The sequence below is a fragment of the Oncorhynchus clarkii genome, chromosome 9, assembly GCF_045791955.1.
Source record: "Oncorhynchus clarkii lewisi isolate Uvic-CL-2024 chromosome 9, UVic_Ocla_1.0, whole genome shotgun sequence".
NCBI lineage: Eukaryota > Metazoa > Chordata > Actinopteri > Salmoniformes > Salmonidae > Oncorhynchus > Oncorhynchus clarkii.
In genome coordinates, this window is record NC_092155.1 from 80,940,757 (window position 1) to 80,961,525 (window position 20,769).

The 20,769-nt window shown below is 44.9% G+C and overlaps 1 protein-coding gene across 1 annotated transcript in view; it reads right to left on the bottom strand.

Moving 5' to 3' along the window:
• Nucleotides 1-212: 212 nt before the first annotated feature.
• Nucleotides 213-20,769, bottom strand: part of LOC139417452 (neural cell adhesion molecule L1.1-like) — a 113,458-nt gene continuing 92,901 nt past the window's right edge. Inside the window, exons 23-28 of the mRNA XM_071166738.1 lie at nucleotides 20,642-20,755; nucleotides 17,370-17,519; nucleotides 3,466-3,597; nucleotides 3,274-3,346; nucleotides 1,201-1,212; nucleotides 213-1,103 (exon numbers count right to left, since the gene is read on the bottom strand). Of these exons, the coding sequence (XP_071022839.1) occupies nucleotides 842-1,103; nucleotides 1,201-1,212; nucleotides 3,274-3,346; nucleotides 3,466-3,597; nucleotides 17,370-17,519; nucleotides 20,642-20,755 (743 nt within the window). The 3' untranslated portion in view covers nucleotides 213-841. The remainder of the gene's footprint in view (nucleotides 1,104-1,200; nucleotides 1,213-3,273; nucleotides 3,347-3,465; nucleotides 3,598-17,369; nucleotides 17,520-20,641; nucleotides 20,756-20,769) is intronic.

Consider the following 20,769-nt stretch of genomic DNA (forward strand, 5'->3'; position numbering starts at 1 on the left):
CTCAAACACATCAGTGAGTTCCATCAGCATTCTAAAGAACACTCACACACATCAGTGAGTTCCATCAGCATTCTAAAGAACACTCACACACATCAGTGAGTTCCTTCAGCATTCTAAAGAACACTCACACACATCAGTGAGTTCCATCAGGATTCTAAACTGCCCTATTGGCACCAGGGATTCATGATGGGGGGGGGGGGGGGGCATTGAAACTAAAAGCTGATTGGTTGGTAGAGACACGAGGGACCTTAAGAGTTGACCAGCCCTGTGAGCGGGTTTGGTGCATTGCATTTTACATTTAAAGATAAGTGTTGGATGCTTTGTCAACAAAAAGGGAGTAATGAAGTGTTCTAGGAGATTTTATTGAGGTTCAGCAGACCTTCTGATAATGGTGAGGATTAAACCTGTTACCTGTGATAAAACGAAGTGCGCTATGGTACACTGCGTCAAAGGGTTTTGGAGTAGTGGCTGCTGCATTCTGAGTGTGTGTATTACTGTGTGTAACCAGATGTGTGTACTACCCTGTGTGTATTACCGTGTGTGTAAACGTGGAGTAGAGAAGGCAAGCTGATCTGTAAATGACTTCTCTGTACCCCCATGGAATGTACTGGACTTGTGTATGTCTAGCAGGCAGGCAGGCAGGCAGTAGTGTCAGGAATGATGTGTCTTCATGCAGGCAGTCTGATGGCAGTAGTGTCAGGAATGATGTGTCTTCATGCAGGCAGTCTGATGGCAGTAGTGTCAGGAATGATGTGTCTTCATGCAGGCAGTCTGATGGCAGTAGTGTCAGGAATGAGAGGTCTTCATGCAGGCGGTCTGATGGTGTGTGTGTCTGTTCTATTTAACTGGTCCTGTCCAGTATTCCAGCGAAGGAGGGGCCTATTGGAGGAGGCGGTGGGTCTAGATTGACAGGGGAGGCGGGGCCAGAGCTCTCATTTCCTGTAGGGGCGGGCCCTCGGCCGCTGTATTGACCAATGAAAGAGCCGTCCTCGTTGAACTGGATGTCGACACTGTCTCCGTATTCGGCAAGGGAGTCGTCACTCCCCAGTTTACTCTCCACACACAGAGATGGCTGACTGACTGACCGCTTCTCATCACCATCACTATGGAGACAGAGGAAACAGTAACAGAGAAATAGCTACATATGAACACCATGTTAAAACAAAATAGAACGAAGAGAGAGAAAGAAAAAGTTCTCACCTTTCCAGAGATCTGCATTAACGGAGCAGCATGGGGTAGAGAGGGAGGTTAGAGGTCAGGGGTTAGAGGTCAGGGGTTAGAGGTCAGGCTTATTGGAGAATAAAAATACTTGTTTTGTGTGTGTATTGTGTAAATTTGCGTATGTGTTGCGTAAAGATGTGTGTGTGTAAAGGTGTGTGTGTTATGCAAAGATGTGTGTGTGTGTGTGTAAATAAGTGTGTGTGTTGTGTAAAGATGTGTGTGTGTAAATATGTGTGTGTGTTGTGTAAAGATGTGTGTGTGTAAAGATGTGTGTGTGTGTGTGTGTGTGTGTGTGTAAATATGTGTGTGTGTTGTGTAAAGATGTGTGTGTGTAAAGATGTGTGTGTGTGTTGTGTAAAGATGTGTGTGTGTAAAGATGTGTGTGTGTGTGTGTGTGTGTGTGTAAATATGTGTGTGTGTTGTGTAAAGATGTGTGTGTGTTATGCAAAGATGTGTGTGTGTGTGTGTGTGTGTGTGTGTGTGTAAATGTGTGTGTGTGTTGTGTAAATATGTGTGTTGTGCAAAGATGTGTGCTGTGTAAATATGTGTGTGTGTTGTGTAAAGATGTGTGTGTGTAAAGATGTGTGTGTGTAAATATGTATGTGTGTAAATATGTGTGTGTGTTGTGTAAAGATGTGTGTGTGTAAAGATGTGTGTGTGTAAAGATGTGTGTGTGTAAAGATGTGTGTGTGCTGTGTAAATATGTGTGTGTGCTGTGTAAATATGTGTGTGTGCTGTGTAAATATGTGTGTGTGTTGTGTAAAGATGTGTGTTGTGTAAAGATGTGTGTTTGCTGTGTAAGGATGTGTGCTGTGTAAAGATGTGTGTGTGCTGTGTAAAGATGTGTGTGTGCTGTGTAAAGATGTGTGTGTGCTGTGTAAATATGAGTGTGTGCTGTGTAAATATGAGTGTGTGCTGTGTAAAGATGTGTGTGTGCTGTGTAAAGATGTGTGTGTGCTGTGTGAAGATGTGTGTGTGCTGTGTAAAGATGTGAAGTAAAACCCTTGAATTCACTCTCCCAGAAGCGTTGCTGGTGAGTAAAACCCTTGAATTCACTCTCCCAGACACGTCGCTGGTGAGTAAAACCCTTGAATTCACTCTCCCAGACACGTCGCTGGTGAGTAAAACCCTTGAATTCACTCTCCCAGAAGCGTTGCTGGTGAGTAAAACCCTTGAATTCACTCTCCCAGACACGTCGCTGGTGAGTAAAACCCTTGAATTCACTCTCCCAGAAGCGTTGCTGGTGAGTAGCCTTCTTCAGTGTGTAGGTACAAATCTTTTACATCACCCCTTGCTACTGTTGCCGAGCCCATCAAGGCCTTGATCAGTGGTATACCGCACCAACATTAGACCACTATACAGCAAGCCCTAAAATTGTTGAAATAAGTCAATCAAATCAATGATGAGAATATTCAGATTAACTGCTACCCAACATGGAGGTTGTGAGTTCAAATCCCAGGTGAGAATAATTATTACTGTAAAAATGAACATGCACTATATAATCATGTTTGTCAAACACCGTATGTTAAAAGCACAGTGTGTGAGTCTCCTTGACAACAGACAAAGAACAATGAGTGGATCAGTGGTTCACCAAGCAGGGCCTTGATTGGCTCAGCAACAGAAGCAGGGCCTTGATTGGCTCAGCAACAGAAGCTGGGCCTTGATTGGCTCAGCAACAGTAACAAGGTACTGTTACTGTGTAATGAAAACATTTCTTTGGGACCATCAGTTGATGACCTGACAACTGATACAGAAATGTTCCTGCAAAGTTCCCATGAAACCTGTCTAGAACATTCAAATAGGATATTCTGAGAACATGGCAACCTGGGTTCTGTCTAAGGGAATTTTCTCCTAAGTAATGACAAAAGATGCTAAACAGGTTCTCAGGAGGTTTTTGCTAACATACATAGAATGTTCCCCTAACTAACAGAAAACTGGACCCTCAAACATCTGGAGAACATTACAGGGAACTTCACAAAAAAGTTATCTCTCCCTAGAATTCTTAGCTGTGTTGTGTAAAGATGTGTGTGTGTGGGGTTAGATATGACAAACCTGTACTCTCCAAACGTCTCGTCTTTGATTGGCCGAGCCTCGGAGTCCATCTGACTCTCTTCCTTGTCTTTCACTGGAGGAGAGATACAGGTGAGTGCTCAGCTCGAACAAACGCAGCCTGCAACTGAAGTTAGTGTGAAAACGTACAGTAGACGGAGGGACAGACAGACACATCCCAGAGGGGAAAGTTACCTGCGTACTTGCCCCCTTTACTCCTCTTGATGAAACAGAGAACCAGAAGCAGCAACAACAGCAACACTACAGCACTGATCAGCCCTATGAACCAGCCTTGAGTAGCAAAATCACCTTCCACACCACGTAGCTCTGGGGAGACAGAGAGAGAGAAAAGACCTCTTTATTAAACAACCACACAGCACTGATCAGCCCTATGAACCAGCCTTGAATATCAAAATCACCTTCCACACCACGTAGCTCTGGGGAGACAGACACAGAGAGAGTGAGACAGAGAGTGAGATGGAGACCGAGATGGAGACGAGTGAGTGCAAGAGAGAGAGAGAAAGAGAGAGAGACAGAGAGACCAGACCTCTTTATTAACTCTACCCTGCTACCATGAAAAGACTTCCACCCTGCTAACATACAGTGGGTAAACGCCAGTAGTTCTTGTGACTGTGTCTCAAAACCAAATGTTTACCTGGCCCACCACTCCAACATGGAATTTAACAGCCTTCACGACCAGGTCCACCTACACGAGGCAGCAGTGCCCACCATCGCCCTCAACCACTGCCCCAAAACCTCACATGGGAGCAACAGATCAACAGACACCCCACCCAGACCATCTCCCAGACCTTTGGGGACCCCCCCTACACATAGAGAACCCATGCCGAGAAGACCTACATCCAGACCACAGAACCACCAGCCACATCCACACCCCAACTTTAATGAAGACAGCTTCTCCTTCCTGGAGGGGAAATCAAATAATTTCCAGGCCCAGGGACATGTCTGTGGCGACCTAATTGCCTGAACTGGACAAGAATCTGACGCCCTCAGCCCACAGGGGGACAAACACCTGCCTGCAGGTGACAGCATTCCCTCCCCCATATTCCCCCATAGGCACAACTATGACAACATAACCAACAAAAACGGATCACACTCCTGCAGCTCTGTCGCACGCTGGGTATTGTCATGACGTGGCCCTTTCTGGGTACAGATCGTGACTTCCCACTCTTTCCTACACACAGGTTCTGTTATCTCAGGTTGTAAATTGCTGGCGGAGACTCTCTCCCCCTGGCGGAGACTCTCTCCCCCTGACCATGCAGAAAGAGAGGCACAGAGAGAACAAGGGAATGGCAAACTTGGCAAACTCCTAAATCCCCAAAATGGGAATATGAAACAAAATGTCCACTTGTGAGAAGGTGGGAATGGTCCGTGGATACTTAAGGGACGGGTTGACGAGTGTGTTTCATTTGGTGACCTCAGAGAGGACAGGAAACACACATAACTATGTCTCTGAATGTGTACATTTCTCAATTATGGGGTTTGCATCTAATTATTGTATAAAATAAATGAGTAAAGATTAAGCTATTTGTGAAATGATGTAATGTGATGTTAAACCTTTAATGTGAGAGAATTGAATTCCCTTTAAAGTTTAACTAAGTCATTGGCACTTCCCCGTGAGTACAGACATGATCAGGTGTCATAGAACTGCCTTTTTTATTGTTAAGAATAAAACCCCCTTGAGGAAATCCTCTTTAGACAGCGAGTACCTCGGTGTTAGCTGAGGTGGCACAGGTTTGAGTTTAGACTAAGCAAACCCATAGCGTGAGAGAATAGTTATTGAATTCCTAACCATACCACGTGGAGCATTGGCTACACGGCTGGAAATGTTTATACTCTGAGACTATCAATCCCTACAGAATAAGAGCAAATCTTAGATACTAATTACTAGTCTGCAGCTAGAAATGATGTAAACCTGGGATGCGATTACCGACAACCACCGAAAAATCTATTCTATGAGATAATTTCTGAATGGTACTCTGAAGTACCCAATCTAACCACAAAATGCTTTAATCTTTAATCGAAATGCGTTAATGCAATTATTCCCAAATGAGTGAGCGTTCATGTGCAAAGGATTAGCATTTCAATTAATATATTTATAGTAGTACTGTGTGTAGTGATCCCTCTGGTCTTTCCCGCCTATTCTCAGTCCACACCCACTTCCCTTTGTCCACTTTTGTCCGTCATATTGGCTTAGCCCACTAGGGAACCTTCCCTATCATTTGTTAGTAACAGATCTACTGTTTGTGTGTTTATGCATTTCTGTGTTTATTTAGTTAGTTAGCAGATAAATGATTAAGCCAGTTGGTGTATGGATGATTTACAGTAAAGCCTGGGTTTGTGCAGATAACTAACAATTTACGTTTGGAATGAGACTGATGTGAGGTAAATAATAATTCATTAATAAGAAGACTAATTGATCAGATATTAAAATATCTGAAAGTTATATTAGGAAAATTATAACTTTGTAATCTGAAGATTTTCCCTGGTGCCCCGACTTCCTAGTTAATTACATTTACATGATTAGTTTAATCACGTAATAATAATTACAGAGAATTGATTTGATAAAATAACAGTCTTCACTTTTAATGACGCCAAAGCACAACATATTATGGTGCCCCGTGTGTGGAATCTGAGATCGAATTGGACTTTGCTGTTGAATTATATATACGTATACATATATCAAATCTGTGCAAACAGAAGTGGTGTATGCGAATAGAGAAAGATATTGGTTGTGTGTTTCCATTTGAACACGCTATTTGGAAGCTCCTCCGGTTGTGTGTCGATAGCGTCAGAGCAATGACTTATAAATTCCAGATTTAGTCCGTTAGGCCAAACGGTACGATTTCGGTCGGTCAATATTAATTTCTAGAACAAGGGCATAGAGCCAGTAACGTTAAAAATTAGAGGATAGTTTTGTGACCGAGCCAAAGTTATCTGTCCGCCTACCGCGCTAAGCCAGTGTGGGTAGGCCACAGGCATATCTGTTTTTATGGACCGTGCGCTCCGGTAATATAATGCTAGCAAATAGTATGCCAAATGGGTTAATGTGAGATGTCACTAGTAAACCCCCTTTCCATGGAGAAGGGGACCCTATTTTGTGCTTGAAAGTGAGATTTCTGTACAAATAGGATTAGCTTAGCACTAGATGCTACAGCTAACAAAGGGAAAACAGCATTTTATTTTCCCTGTGTCACGTTGAAATACCTCCTTCATGCGCAATGGAAGTCCCGCCCTTTGTACTTCCGTGGATTTCAGCTTTCTGCCATTGGTGACCCCCTGGTGGTGAAGAATCGCCAGTACATTTTCTTCAAAAATAATTGGGTGACCCAAACGTGGATCACGTTCAATACGTGAGTACTTAGGATATTCAGCCATCAATGTATTGAATATCGATATCTCATTCAATTTAACTAACAAGTGAATTTGCCTGATTTACCTTTAAAGTGGACTTTTTAAATAATATCCACATTTATTGGTTTTCTACAATGTGACAATTTAAACTTTTCACATGAACCTAGATTGACAAGTGTCAGGTTAATTTAAAGTTGAATTCCCAAATAGCCTATACAGGTTTGATTTATCATTAAAATTGATCAATCAGTAAAATTTGCTTTTGCAAAGCACATTCAGTAAACCCCAGTACTGATGGAAGTGAACCTAATGGTGAATGTAACATTTAAACTACAGGTTACTTTTATGATAATCCAGACAATCTCAATTGCTTGGATATCATCGTCTCATTCAATTGAATAAGTCAAATTGTCGAACATACCTTTCTAGGTTCTTCCAATTAAATTAGATTTTAAACTTTGCAATAGTAACCTAGATGAACCAACTTCCCAGGCTAAGTAAAGTCCCAGATAGCCTAGGCATGATTAATCATTATCATTTTTGCAAACAACGCTCTCAAAAATCAACCATCGGGCGCAGGCCTCGTAAAGGTTCTCTCCAGTCTAGCTCTGATGTCTTGCCGTCTGAGATTGGCATCTGTCCAATACCACAGTGCACAGCTGAAGCACGAGCAGGTAATGGTAGACATAAAGGGACAGGTGGTGAGAACCGGGAAACCAATGACAAATGCAGATAAGGGAAAAATTCTGGATCTGCGTTTGACGAAGAACAAGCACAAACTCTTCAACAAAATCGTATGCTGCAGGAACAACTCGATTTAGCCAAACTAAATACGACGATGTCCTTGCCAAACTAGATAAATCTGACAGGTTATCTACAAACAGACCGAAAGGAGCAAGTGCAACACTCACGTGTCCAAAATCAGTACTCTAAGTGCTGAAGTGTACCACCCTTAGGTACCATCTGGAGGAAGTCCAGAATGGTCACGGCGTGACTACCAATCCAAGCAACCGGAGCCCTGTACTCAAAAGAGTAAAGAAGATAGGTTTCAGATTTTGATTTTGTCACAACTTCCGCCGAAGTCGGTCCCTCTCTTTGTTCAGGCGGCGTTCGGCGGTCGACGTCACCGGCTTTCTAGCCACCGCCGATCCACTTTTCATTTTCCACTTTGTCTTACACACTTGGCTTCACTCAACCAATTACTTGTTTATTATTTAACCCTCTGTTTCTCATGTTGTGTTTGTGAGTGATTGTTTATTGTAATTTGGTCCGTCTTTATGGGCTTGTGATGTTACATTGTACATTTGTCTTTTTGAGTAAAAAACGTTGATTGCTCATATCTGCTGTCCTGCGCCTGATTCTACACCAGCTACACACAGGACCTATACAGCCTCCCTCATGTGTCCCTCAGTCTTCTCCTCTTGGCCATTTGGCACTGAGTAATATGGCGCCTCATGGCCAACAAAGCCAAAGCTTGGCTTCTCCTCTTGGCCCGCCGGCCCCAACTTCCCCACAGGATGAAGCTGACCCTCCGCCCGCTTGGCGGAGGAGGCATGTGGCAGGGTCTACAGTCAATCACGGACTACAAGAAGAAATCCAGCCCAGTCACGGACCAGAATGTCCTGCTCCCAGGCAGACTAAATAACTTTTTTGCCCGCTTTGAGGACAATACAGTGCCACTGACACGGCATGCAACGAAAACATGCGGACTCTCCTTCACTGCAGCCGAGGTGAGTAAGACATTTAAACGTGTTAACCCTCGCAAGGCTGCAGGCCCAGACGGCATCCCCAGCCGCGCCCTCAGAGCATGCGCAGACCAGCTGGCCGGTGTGTTTACGGACATATTCAATCAATCCCTATACCAGTCTGCTGTTCCCACATGCTTCAAGAGGGCCACCATTGTTCCTGTTCCCAAGAAAGCTAAGGTAACTGAGCTAAACGACTACCGCCCCGTAGCACTCACTTCCGTCATCATGAAGTGCTTTGAGAGACTAGTCAAGGACCATATCACCTCCACCCTACCCGACACCCTAGACCCACTCCAATTTGCTTACCGCCCAAATAGGTTCACAGACGATGCAATCTCAACCACACTGCACACTGCCCTAACCCATCTGGACAAGAGGAATACCTACGTGAGAATGCTGTTCATCGACTACAGCTCGGCATTCAACACCATAGTACCCTCCAAGCTCGTCATCAAGCTCGAGACCCTGGGTCTCGACCCCGCCCTGTGCAACTGGGTACTGGACTTCCTGACGGGCCGCCCCCAGGTGGTGAGGGTAGGCAACAACATCTCCTCCCCGCTGATCCTCAACACTGGGGCCCCACAAGGGTGCGTTCTGAGCCCTCTCCTGTACTCCCTGTTCACCCACGCACGCCTCCAACTCAATCATCAAGTTTGCGGACGACACAACAGTGGTAGGCTTGATTACCAACAACGACGAGACGGCCTACAGGGAGGAGGTGAGGGCCCTCGGAGTGTGGTGTCAGGAAAATAACCTCACACTCAACGTCAACAAAACTAAGGAGATGATTGTGGACTTCAGGAAACAGCAGAGGGAACACCCCCCTATCCACATCGATGGAACAGTAGTGGAGAGGGTAGCAAGTTTTAAGTTCCTCGGCATACACATCACAGACAAACTGAATTGGTCCACTCACACAGACAGCATCGTGAAGAAGGCGCAGCAGCGCCTCTTCAACCTCAGGAGGCTGAAGAAATTTGATTTGTCACCAAAAGCACTCACAAACTTCTACAGATGCACAATCGAGAGCATCCTGGCGGGCTGTATCACCGCCTGGTACGGCAACTGCTCCGCCCACAACCGTAAGGCTCTCCAGAGGGTAGTGAGGTCTGCACAACGCATCACCGGGGGCAAACTACCTGCCCTCCAGGACACCTACACCACCCGATGTTACAGGAAGGCCATAAAGATCATCAAGGACATCAACCACCCGAGCCACTGCCTGTTCACCCCGCTATCATCCAGAAGGCGAGGTCAGTACAGGTGCATCAAAGCTGGGACCGAGAGACTGAAAAACAGCTTCTATCTCAAGGCCATCAGACTGTTAAACAGCCACCACTAACATTGAGTGGCTGCTGCCAACACACTGACACTGACACAACTCCAGCCACTTTAATAATGGGAATTGATGGGAAATTATGTAAATATATCACTAGCCACTTTAAACAATGCTACCTTATATAATGTTACTTACCCTACATTATTCATCTCATATGCATACGTATATACTGTACTCTATATCATCGACTGTATCCTTATGTAATACATGTATCACTAGCCACTTTAACTATGCCACTTTGTTTACATACTCACCTCATGTATATACTGTACTCGATACCATCTACTGTATCCTGCCTATGCTGCTCTGTACCATCACTCATTCATATATCCTTATGTACATATTCTTTATCCCCTTACACTGTGTATAAGACAGTAGTTTTGGAATTGTTAGTTAGATTACTTGTTGGTTATTACTGCATTGTCGGAACTAGAAGCACAAGCATTTCGCTACACTCGCATTAACATCTGCTAACCATGTGTATGTGACAAATAAAATTGGTTTTGATTTGATTTTGACCTTGACAAACTCGTCAAGAATTTCCCCACCTTTGACCCCGTTCCTAGTTAGCCAAACGATACTGAGACGTTCCTACCTGACATTGGATGGCTACCCGAATGCTAGGGGTTCTGACAGGGTTTACCTGTTGAAGCAAACATAAAATAGACACGTGACGAGGTTCATTGGTCTACAACAGCAACACGTGCTAAATGACTATGCTAAACCTGCCACAGCTTTCAGTGGTTCTGCGACACGCAAACACGATAGCTCACTGGCTAACAACATCAAACAAGCTCGGAACGAACACCCACAAGCTTACTATCATAGGCTTCATTCAGCTTACTTTGGCCTACTCACTGAAACAGGAATGGAAGATCTGATACCATTCAAACAAATGTTTCTGTCGAACATTACCTACTTGGGCCCTGCAGCCCACGTTGGCTTGCCTATCTTACTACTCAGAGAGCTTTCAAGCACAGCTTTTGAGGCATCAAAAGTTCGGAACGCTAAGAGCCCTGACCACTCGTTTTTGAATTTTGACCAGGAGCGGAACCCCTTTCCCAGACAGGTTAGCCAAGCCCACTCAAAATCTGAAGTCGATCTGCTTTCACCTTGAACAGAAATGGCACATCATGTCATTGCGAACGATCACTCCACTTCGTTGGGAATGTCCACTAAACACTAATCTAAACGCCCATTTTTTATTTCTTTTATTTATTTTTACCTTTATTTAACCAGGTAGGCAAGTTGAGAACAAGTTCTCATTTACAATTGCGACCTGGCCAAAATAAAGCAAAGCAGTTTGACAGATACAACGACACAGAGTTACACATGGAGTAAAACAAACATACAGTCAATAATACAGTATAAACAAGTTTATATACAATGTGAGCAAATGAGGTGAGAAGGGAGGTAAAGGCAAAAAAGGCCATGGTGGCAAAGTAAATACAATATAGCAAGTAAAACACTGGAATGGTGGTTTTGCAATGGAAGAATGTGCAAAGTAGAAATACAAATAATGGGGTGCAAAGGAGCAAAATAAATAAATAAATTCAAATTAAATACAGTTGGGAAAGAGGTAGTTGTTTGGGCTAAATTATAGGTGGGCTATGTACAGGTGCAGTAATCTGTGAGCTGCTCTGACAGTTGGTGCTTAAAGCTAGTGAGGGAGATAAGTGTTTCCAGTTTCAGAGATTTTTGTAGTTCGTTCCAGTCATTGGCCGCAGAGAACTGGAAGGAGAGGCAGCCAAAGAAAGAATTGGTTTTGGGGGTGACTAGAGAGATATACCTGCTGGAGCGTGTGCTACAGGTGGGAGATGCTATGGTGACCAGCGAGCTGAGATAAGGGGGGACTTTACCTAGCAGGGTCTTGTAGATGACATGGAGCCAGTGGGTTTGGCGACGAGTATGAAGCGAGGGCCAGCCAACGAGAGCGTACAGGTCGCAATGGTGGGTAGTATATGGGGCTTTGGTGACAAAACGGATTGCACTGTGATAGACTGCATCCAATTTGTTGAGTAGGGAATTGGAGGCTACAGTGCCTTGCGAAAGTATTCGGCCCCCTTGAACTTTGCGACCTTTTGCCACATTTCAGGCTTCAAACATAAATATATAAAACTGTATTTTTTTGTGAAGAATCAACAACAAGTGGGACACAATCATGAAGTGGAACGACATTTATTGGATATTTCAAACTTTTTAACAAATCAAAAACTGAAAAATCGGGCGTGCAAAATTATTCAGCCCCTTTACTTTCAGTGCAGCAAACTCTCTCCAGAAGTTCAGTGAGGATCTCTGAATGATCCAATGTTGACCTAAATGACTAATGATGATAAATACAATCCACCTGTGTGTAATCAAGTCTCCGTATAAATGCACCTGCACTGTGATAGTCTCAGAGGTCCGTTAAAAGCGCAGAGAGCATCATGAAGAACAAGGAACACACCAGGCAGGTCCGAGATACTGTTGTGAAGAAGTTTAAAGCCGGATTTGGATACAAAAAGATTTCCCAAGCTTTAAACATCCCAAGGAGCACTGTGCAAGCGATAATATTGAAATGGAGGAGTATCAGACCACTGCAAATCTACCAAGACCTGGCCGTCCCTCTAAACTTTCAGCTCATACAAGGAGAAGACTGATCAGAGATGCAGCCAAGAGGCCCATGATCACTCTGGATGAACTGCAGAGATCTACAGCTGAATTGGGAAACTCTGTCCATAGGACAACAATCAGTCGTATATTGCACAAATCTGGCCTTTATGGAAGAGTGGCAAGAAGAAAGCCATTTCTTAAAGATATCCATAAAAAGTGTTGTTTAAAGTTTGCCACAAGCCACCTGGGAGACACACCAAACATGTGGAAGAAGGTGCTCTGGTCAGATGAAACCAAAATGGAACTTTTTGGCAACAATGCATAACGTTATTTTTGGCGTAAAAGCAACACAGCTATACACACCATCCCCACTGTTAAACATGGTGGTGGCAGCATCATGGTTTGGGCCTGCTTTTCTTCAGCAGGGACAGGGAAGATGGTTAAAATTGATGGGAAGATGGATGGAGCCAAATACAGGACCATTCTGGAAGAAAACCTGATGGAGTCTGCAAAAGACCTGAGACTGGGACGGAGATTTGTCTTCCAACAAGACAATGATCCAAAACATAAAGCAAAATCTACAATGGAATGGTTCAAAAATAAACATATCCAGGTGTTAGAATGGCCAAGTCAAAGTCCAGACCTGAATCCAATCGAGAATCTGTGGAAAGAACTGAAAACTGCTGTTCACAAATGCTCTCCATCCAACCTCACTGAGCTCGAGCTGTTTTGCAAGGAGGAATGGGAAAAAATGTCAGTCTCTCGATGTGCAAAACTGATAGAGACATACCCCAAGCGACTTACAGCTGTAATCGCAACAAAAGGTGGCGCTACAAAGTATTAACTTAAGGGGGCTGAATAATTTTGCATGCCCAATTTTTCAGTTTTTGATTTGTTAAAAAAGTTTGAAATATCCAATAAATGTCGTTCCACTTCATGATTGTGCCCCATTGTTGTTGATTCTTCACAAAAAAATACAGTTTTATATATTTATGTTTGAAGCCTGAAATGTGGCAAAAGGTTGCAAAGTTCAAGGGGGCTGAATACTTTCGCAAGGCACTGTGGTATGTAAATGACATGTAAATGACATCGCCAAAGTCAAGGATTGGTAGGATGGTCAGTTTTATGTTTGGCAGCATGAGTGAAGGATGCTTTGTTGCGAATTAGGAAGCCAATTCTAGATTTAACTTTGGATTGGAGATGTTTGATATGGGTCTGGAAGGAGAGTTTACAGTCTAACCAGACACCTAAGTATTTGTAGTTGTCCACGTATTCTAAGTCAGAGCCGCCCAGAGTAGTGATGTTGGACAGGCGGGTAGGTGCAGGTAGCGATCGGTTGAAGAGCATGCATTTAGTTTTACTTGTATTTAAGAGCAATTGGAGGCCACGGAAGGAGAGTTGTATGGCATTGAAGCTTGCCTGGTGGGTTGTTAACACAGTGTCCAAAGAAGGGCCGGAAGTATACAGAATGGTGTCGTCTGCGTAGAGGTGGATCAGAGACTCACCAGCAGCAAGAGCGACCTCATTGATGTATACAGAGAAGAGAGTCGGTCCAAGAATTGAACCCTGTGGCACCCCCATAGAGACTGCCAGAGGTCCGGACAGCAGACCCTCCAATTTGACACACTGAACTCTATAAAAGAAGTCGTTGGTGAACCAGGCGAGGCAATCATTTGAGAAACCAAGGCTGTCGAGTCTGCCGATGAGGATGTGGTGATTGACAGAGTCGAAAGCCTTGGCCAGATCAATGAATACGGCTGCACAGTAATGTTTCTTATCGATGGCGGTTAAGATATCGTTTAGGACCTTGAGCGTGGCTGAGGTGCACCCATGACCAGCTCTGAAACCAGATTGCATAGCAGAGAAGGTATGGTGAGATTCGAAATGGTCGGTGATCTGTTTGTTGACTTGGCTTTCGAAGACCTTAGAAAGGCATGGTAGGATAGATATAGGTCTGTAGCAGTTTGGGTCAAGAGTGTCCCCCCCTTTGAAGAGGGAGATGACCGCAGCTGCTTTCCAATCTTTGGGAATCTCAGACGACACGAAAGAGAGGTTGAACAGGCTAGTAATAGGGGTGGCAACAATTTCGGCAGATAATTTTAGAAAGAAAGGGTCCAGATTGTCTAGCCCGGCTGATTTGTAGGGGTCCAGATTTTGCAGCTCTTTCAGAACATCAGCTGAATGGAAACAGTCCTGGAGGACTGCTTAACTAGTAGAGCGTGAATTGATTTGGGCGCGGCAATATCACTCATCTCTCAAACATTGTTTGATGATCTAAAAAGGGCTTTGAAGCTAAAAGTGGAACGATGCGACACTACACTTCGAGGGGTCACTCAGACTACCTCACCTCTCACATTGAGAGTCATGCTGAAACTACACTTCCAGGACGTATCGCTCGTCCACCCTGTGTATGTTACCAGCCTCGAAACTGTACCCCTGCTACTTGGAGCAGACTTGATGGATCAGTTACTCCCACTGATGGATTGGAAAACCAACTAGGTATGGTCACAGGCCATAGTGCCTTCTCCACTGACCACACTGTCTTCCCCTAACGCTAGCTGCGAGGGGCATCTGTCGAAAGCACCCCTTGGGAAAAAGACGTTTAGAAACCTCTTGTTGCAGAATCCGATCCAAAGAGATATCACGATATCTCAACACACATGCCATCAGCAAACCTGATTGACCATTCTTTTCATGATTTCGAGCCAGCTGTTTCATGTGACTTCCCTCCTCCTTGCAGTCGTGCAATACGGTAGTTGAGATGATTGCCCTTTGGACACTTCCGCAAGCACTGCTTCCGCTTTGTGGGGCTTAGTGTCACCGCTTACAATGACACTAATGGAGCAAGATGGAGTGGTCAGATTTGCCGAAGGGAGGTCGGGGGAGGGCCTTGTAAGCAATACGTTTGAATAGCAATGGTCGAGAGTGTTAGTATCGTGAGTAGGACAGGCAATGTGTTGATAGAATTTTGGCAGCCAAGTCCTGAAATTTGCTTTGTTAAAATCCCCAGCTTCAGGATTTGTTGTTTCCAGTTTGCATAAAGTGAAGTTCTTTGAGGTCCATCGAGGTTTCGGCTTGAGATGGGATGTTAACAGCCGTGGTGATGACAGAGGAGAATTCTCTCATTTTTATATTTGACTTTTAATTAGACAATTCAGTTAAGAACAAATGTTTATTTACAATGACGGCCTAGGAACAGTGGGTTAACTGCCTTGTTCAGGGGCAGAACGACAGATTTTGTACCTTGGCAACCCGGAGATTTGATCTTGCAACCTTTTGGTTGCTAGTCCAACACTCTAACCACTCGGCTACGCTGCCGCTCCATAATATGCTCGGCATTTAATTGTGAGGTATTCTTGGTCGGATAAACAAAATGACTTAAGTTCCTGCATGTTCCTATATTTACACCATGAGTCATTAATCATGATTTAATCATAATTTACTTCCCAGAGAGATATTTATTTGTTTCCGTGAAACAAAGTATGTTACAGGCCCCGATATCTCTCTGGAAAGAATTCCTTGCTCTAAGCTCATCAGCTTTGTTATCCAAAGGCAAGTAATATACTCGGAAGCGGTGGGTGGTGTGCACGCCTCCTAAGTCAAACCAGAGTGCATCTCCTCCGCTGGCGATGTTTTGGGTCGGCCTCTGTAATAAGTTAAATTGCTCTGGGGAGAGTGAACAAAGGATCTGGTCCAGGGAAGTCGTATTCCTGGTCGTAATGCTGGTAGTTCTGATGAGTTACCTTCGCTCTAATATCCAATAGTTCTTCCTGGCTGTATGTAATGACACAAAATATTTCCTGAGATGATAATATAAAAAATAGTACATAAAAATACTAAATACTGCAAAGTTTTCTAAGAGCTGGTCGCGATGCTGCCATCTTCCACCTCCCCTCCATCTGTATATCAATGAACTGGCGAGGGCCCTAGAACAGTCTGCAGCACACGGCCTCACCCTTCTAGAATCTGAAGTCAAATGTCGACTGTTTGCTGATGAACTGGTGCTTCTGTCCCCAACCAAGGAGGTTCTACAGCAGCACGTAGATCATCTGCACAGATTCTGTCAGACCTGGGCCCTGACAGACCTGGGCCCTGACAGTCCTGGGCCCTGACAGTAAATCGCAGTAAGACAAAAATAAGGGTGTTCCAAAAAAGGTCCAGTCACCAGGACCACAAATACTAATTCCATCTAGACACTGTTGCCCTAGAGTCCACAAAAAACAATACATACCTCGGCCTAAACATCAGCACCACAAGTAACTCCCACAAAGCTGTGAACGATCTGAGAGTCAAGGTAAGAAGGGCCTTCAATGCCATCAAAAGGAACATAAGATTTGACATACCAATTACGATCTGGCAAAAAAAAATTGAATCTGTTATAGAACCCAATGTGAGGTCTGGGGTCCGCTCACCAACTAAGAATTTAACCATATTGAAACTCTGCATGCAAAATTCTGCAAAAAATCCTCTATGTACAACGCAAAACATCCAATAATGCGTGCAGAGCAGAATTAGGCCGATACTTGCTAATGGTCTAAATCCATAAAAGAGACGTTAAGTTCTACAACCACCAAAAATGAAGCAATTTCCAAATCTTCCATAACAAAGCAATAGCCGACAGATAGAGATAGAGATAGAGATAGAGATAGAGAGAGATAGATAGAGAGAGAGATAGAGAGATAGAGAGAGAGATAGAGATAGAGAGAGAGATAGAGAGAGAGAGAGATAGAGATAGAGATAGAGAGATAGAGATAGAGATAGAGAGCGGGAGCGAAAAGTGAGAAGAGAGATCAGACAACATGAGAACATTGAAAGATGAGAGGTTGTGAAGTGGGTTCGATTCCCACTGGGGTGACATACTGAAATGAATCCAAACCGTGTTTTAAGTTATATCATCTAAATGGCATACAGTATATGATTAAATATACAGAAATGTGTGTGTACGTCAGTATTTGTTTGTGTGAGCGAGTGTGTGTGATTGTGTGTGTGTGATTGTGTGTATGTGATTGTTTGTGTGTGTGTGTGAGCGAGCGAGTGTGTATGTCTACCTGGACCGGTGGTCTGTATCTCGTCCTCCCAGTGTGTGTAGTTGCCATGGGTGATGAGGAGGCGGTACTGTGTTCCAGGCTGAAGACCCGTAAGCGAATAGAATGCCTGCAACGTGTTAACCTGTTCTGACTCCTCCCACTTACCCCCAACTACACACAAACACACACACAAACACACACAAACAAAAGTGAGAGACAAATATTGGATGAAAAAAGAGCAGAAACGGAAATCAAAAGACAAAAAAAAAACATCTCCTCCCTGCCTCTGCAAATACTCTCCTCCCCTCCATCTGTATATACTCTCCTCCCCTCCATCTGTATATACTCTCCTCCCCTCCATCTGTATATACTCTCCTCCCCTCCATCTGTATATACTCTCCTCCCATCCATCTGTATATATTCTCCTCCCCTCCATCTGTATATACTCTCCTCCCCTCCATCTGTATATACTCTCCTCCCCGCCATCTGTATATACTCTCCTCCCCTCCATCTGTATATACTCTCCTCCCCTCCATCTGTATATACTCTCCTCCCCTTCATCTGTATATATTCTCCTCCCCTCCATCTGTATATACTCTCCTCCCCTCCATTTGTATATACTCTCCTCCCCTCCATCTGTATATACTCTCCTCCCCTCCATCTGTATATACTCTCCTCCCCTCCATCTGTATATACTCTCCTCCCCTCCATCTGTATATACTCTCCTCCCCTCCATCTGTATATACTCTCCTCCCCTCCATCTGTATATACTCTCTTCCCCTCCATCTGTATATACTCTCCTCCTCTCCATCTATACCTACTCTCATCCCTTCCCTCCCTGCCTCCTTCCATTACTCCCTCCCTCCACATATACTCTCCTCCCTTCCCTCCCTGCCTCCTTCCATTACTCCCTGCCTCCACATATACTCTCCTCCCCTCCATCTGTATATACTCTCCTCCCCTCCATCTGTATATACTCTCCTCCCCTCCATCTGTATATACTTTCCTCCCCTCCCTGCCTCCACATATACTCTCATCCTTTCCCTCCCTGCCTGCCTCCTTCCATTACTCCCTGCCTCCACATATACTCTCCTCCCCTCCATCTGTATATACTCTCCTCCTCTCCGTCTGTATATACTCTCCTCCCCTTGATCTGTATATACTTTCCTCCCCTCCCTGCCTCCACATATACTCTCCTCCCTCCCCTCCCTGCCTCCTTCCATTACTCCCTCCCTCCACATATACTCTCCTCCCCTCCATCTGTATATACTCTCCTCCTCTCCATCTGTATATACTCTCCTCCCCTCCATCTGTATATACTCTCCTCCCCTGCATCTGTATATACTCTCCTCCCCTCCATCTGTATATACTCTCCTCCCCTCCATCTGTATATACTCTCCTCCCCTCCATCTATATATACTCTCCTCCCATTCATCTGTATATACTCTCCTCCCCTCCAACTGGATATACTCTCCTCCCCTCCATCTGTATATACTCTCCTCCCCTCCATCTGTATATACTCTCCTCCCCTCCATCTGTATATACTCTCCTCCCCTCCATCTATATATACTCTCCTCCCCTCCATCTATATATACTTTCCTCTCCATCTGTATATACTCTCCTCCCCTCCATCTGTATATACTCTCCTCCCCTCCATCTATATATACTTTCCTCTCCATCTGTATATACTCTCCTCCCCTCCATCTGTATATACTCTCCTCCCCTCCATCTGTATATACTCTCCTCCCCTCCATCTATATATACTTTCCTCTCCATCTGTATATACTCTCCTCCCCTCCATCTGTATATACTCTCCTCCCCTCCATCTGTATATACTCTCCTCCCCTCCATCTGTATATACTCTCCTCCCCTCCATCTGTATATACTCTCTTCCCCTCCATCTGTATACACTCTCCTCCTCTCCATCTATACCTACTCTCATCCCTTCCCTCCCTGCCTCCTTCCATTACTCCCTCCCTCCACATATACTCTCCTCCCTTCCCTCCCTGCCTCCTTCCATTACTCCCTGCCTCCACATATACTCTCCTCCTCTCCATCTGTATATACTCTCCTCCCCTCCATCTGTATATACTCTCCTCCCCTCCATCTGTATATACTCTCCTCCCCTCCATCTGTATATACTCTCCTCCCCTCCATCTGTATATACTCTCCTCCCCTCCATCTGTATATACTCTCCTCCCCTCCATCTGTATATACTCTCCTCCTCTCTATCTATACCTACTCTCATCCCTTCCCTCCCTGCCTCCTTCCATTACTCCCTCCCTCCACATATACTCTCCTCCCTTCCCTCCCTGCCTCCTTCCATTACTCCCTGCCTCCACATATACTCTCCTCCCCTCCATCTGTATATACTCTCCTCCCCTCCATCTGTATATACTCTCCTCCCCTCCATCTGTATATACTCTCCTCCCCTCCATCTGTATATACACTCCTCCTCTCCATCTATATATACTCTCATCCCTTCCCTCCCTGCCTCCTTCCATTACTCCCTCCCTCCACATATACTCTCCTCCCTTCCCTCCCTGCCTCCTTCCATTACTCCCTGCCTCCACATATACTTTCCTCCCCTCCATCTGTATATACTCTCCTCCCCTCCATCTGTATATACTCTCCTCCCCTCCCTGCCTCCACATATACTCTCCTCCTTTCCCTCCCTGCCTCCTTCCATTACTCCCTCCCTCCACATATACTCTCCTCCCTTCCCTCCCTGCCTCCTTCCATTACTCCCTGCCTCCACATATACTCTCCTCCCCTCCATCTGTATATACTCTCCTCCTCTCCATCTGTATATACTCTCCTCCCCTCCATCTGTATATACTCTCCTCCCCTCCCTGCCTCCACATATACTCTCCTCCCTTCCCTCCCTGCCTCCTTCCATTACTCCCTCCCTCCACATATACTCTCCTCCCCACCATCCCTCCCTACCTCACTGCCATACACTCCTCCCCTCACACCCTGCCTCCCTCCACATATACTCTCCTCCCCACCATCCCTCCCTACCTCCCTGCCCTACCTCCCTACCTCACTGCCATACACTCCTCCCCTCACACCCTGTCTCCCTCCCTCACCAGAATGTGTAGATATACCATAGATAGAAGGTAGTGTCACCAGTCTAGTGTAGATATACCATAGATAGAAGGTAGTGTCACCAGTCTGGTGTAGATATACCATAGGTAGAAGGTAGTGTCACCAGTCTGGTGTAGATATACCATAGACAGAAGGTAGTGTCACCAGTCTGGTGTAGATATACCATAGATAGAAGGTAGTCTCACCAGTCTTGCTGAGGTATTTGATGTGGAAGCTGTGGTTCCTATATCTGTCTCCAGGGACCCAGCTCAGGTTGACTGACCTTTCTCCTACCACTGTACTGACGTTACTGGGAGGTACTGAGGGGGGAGAT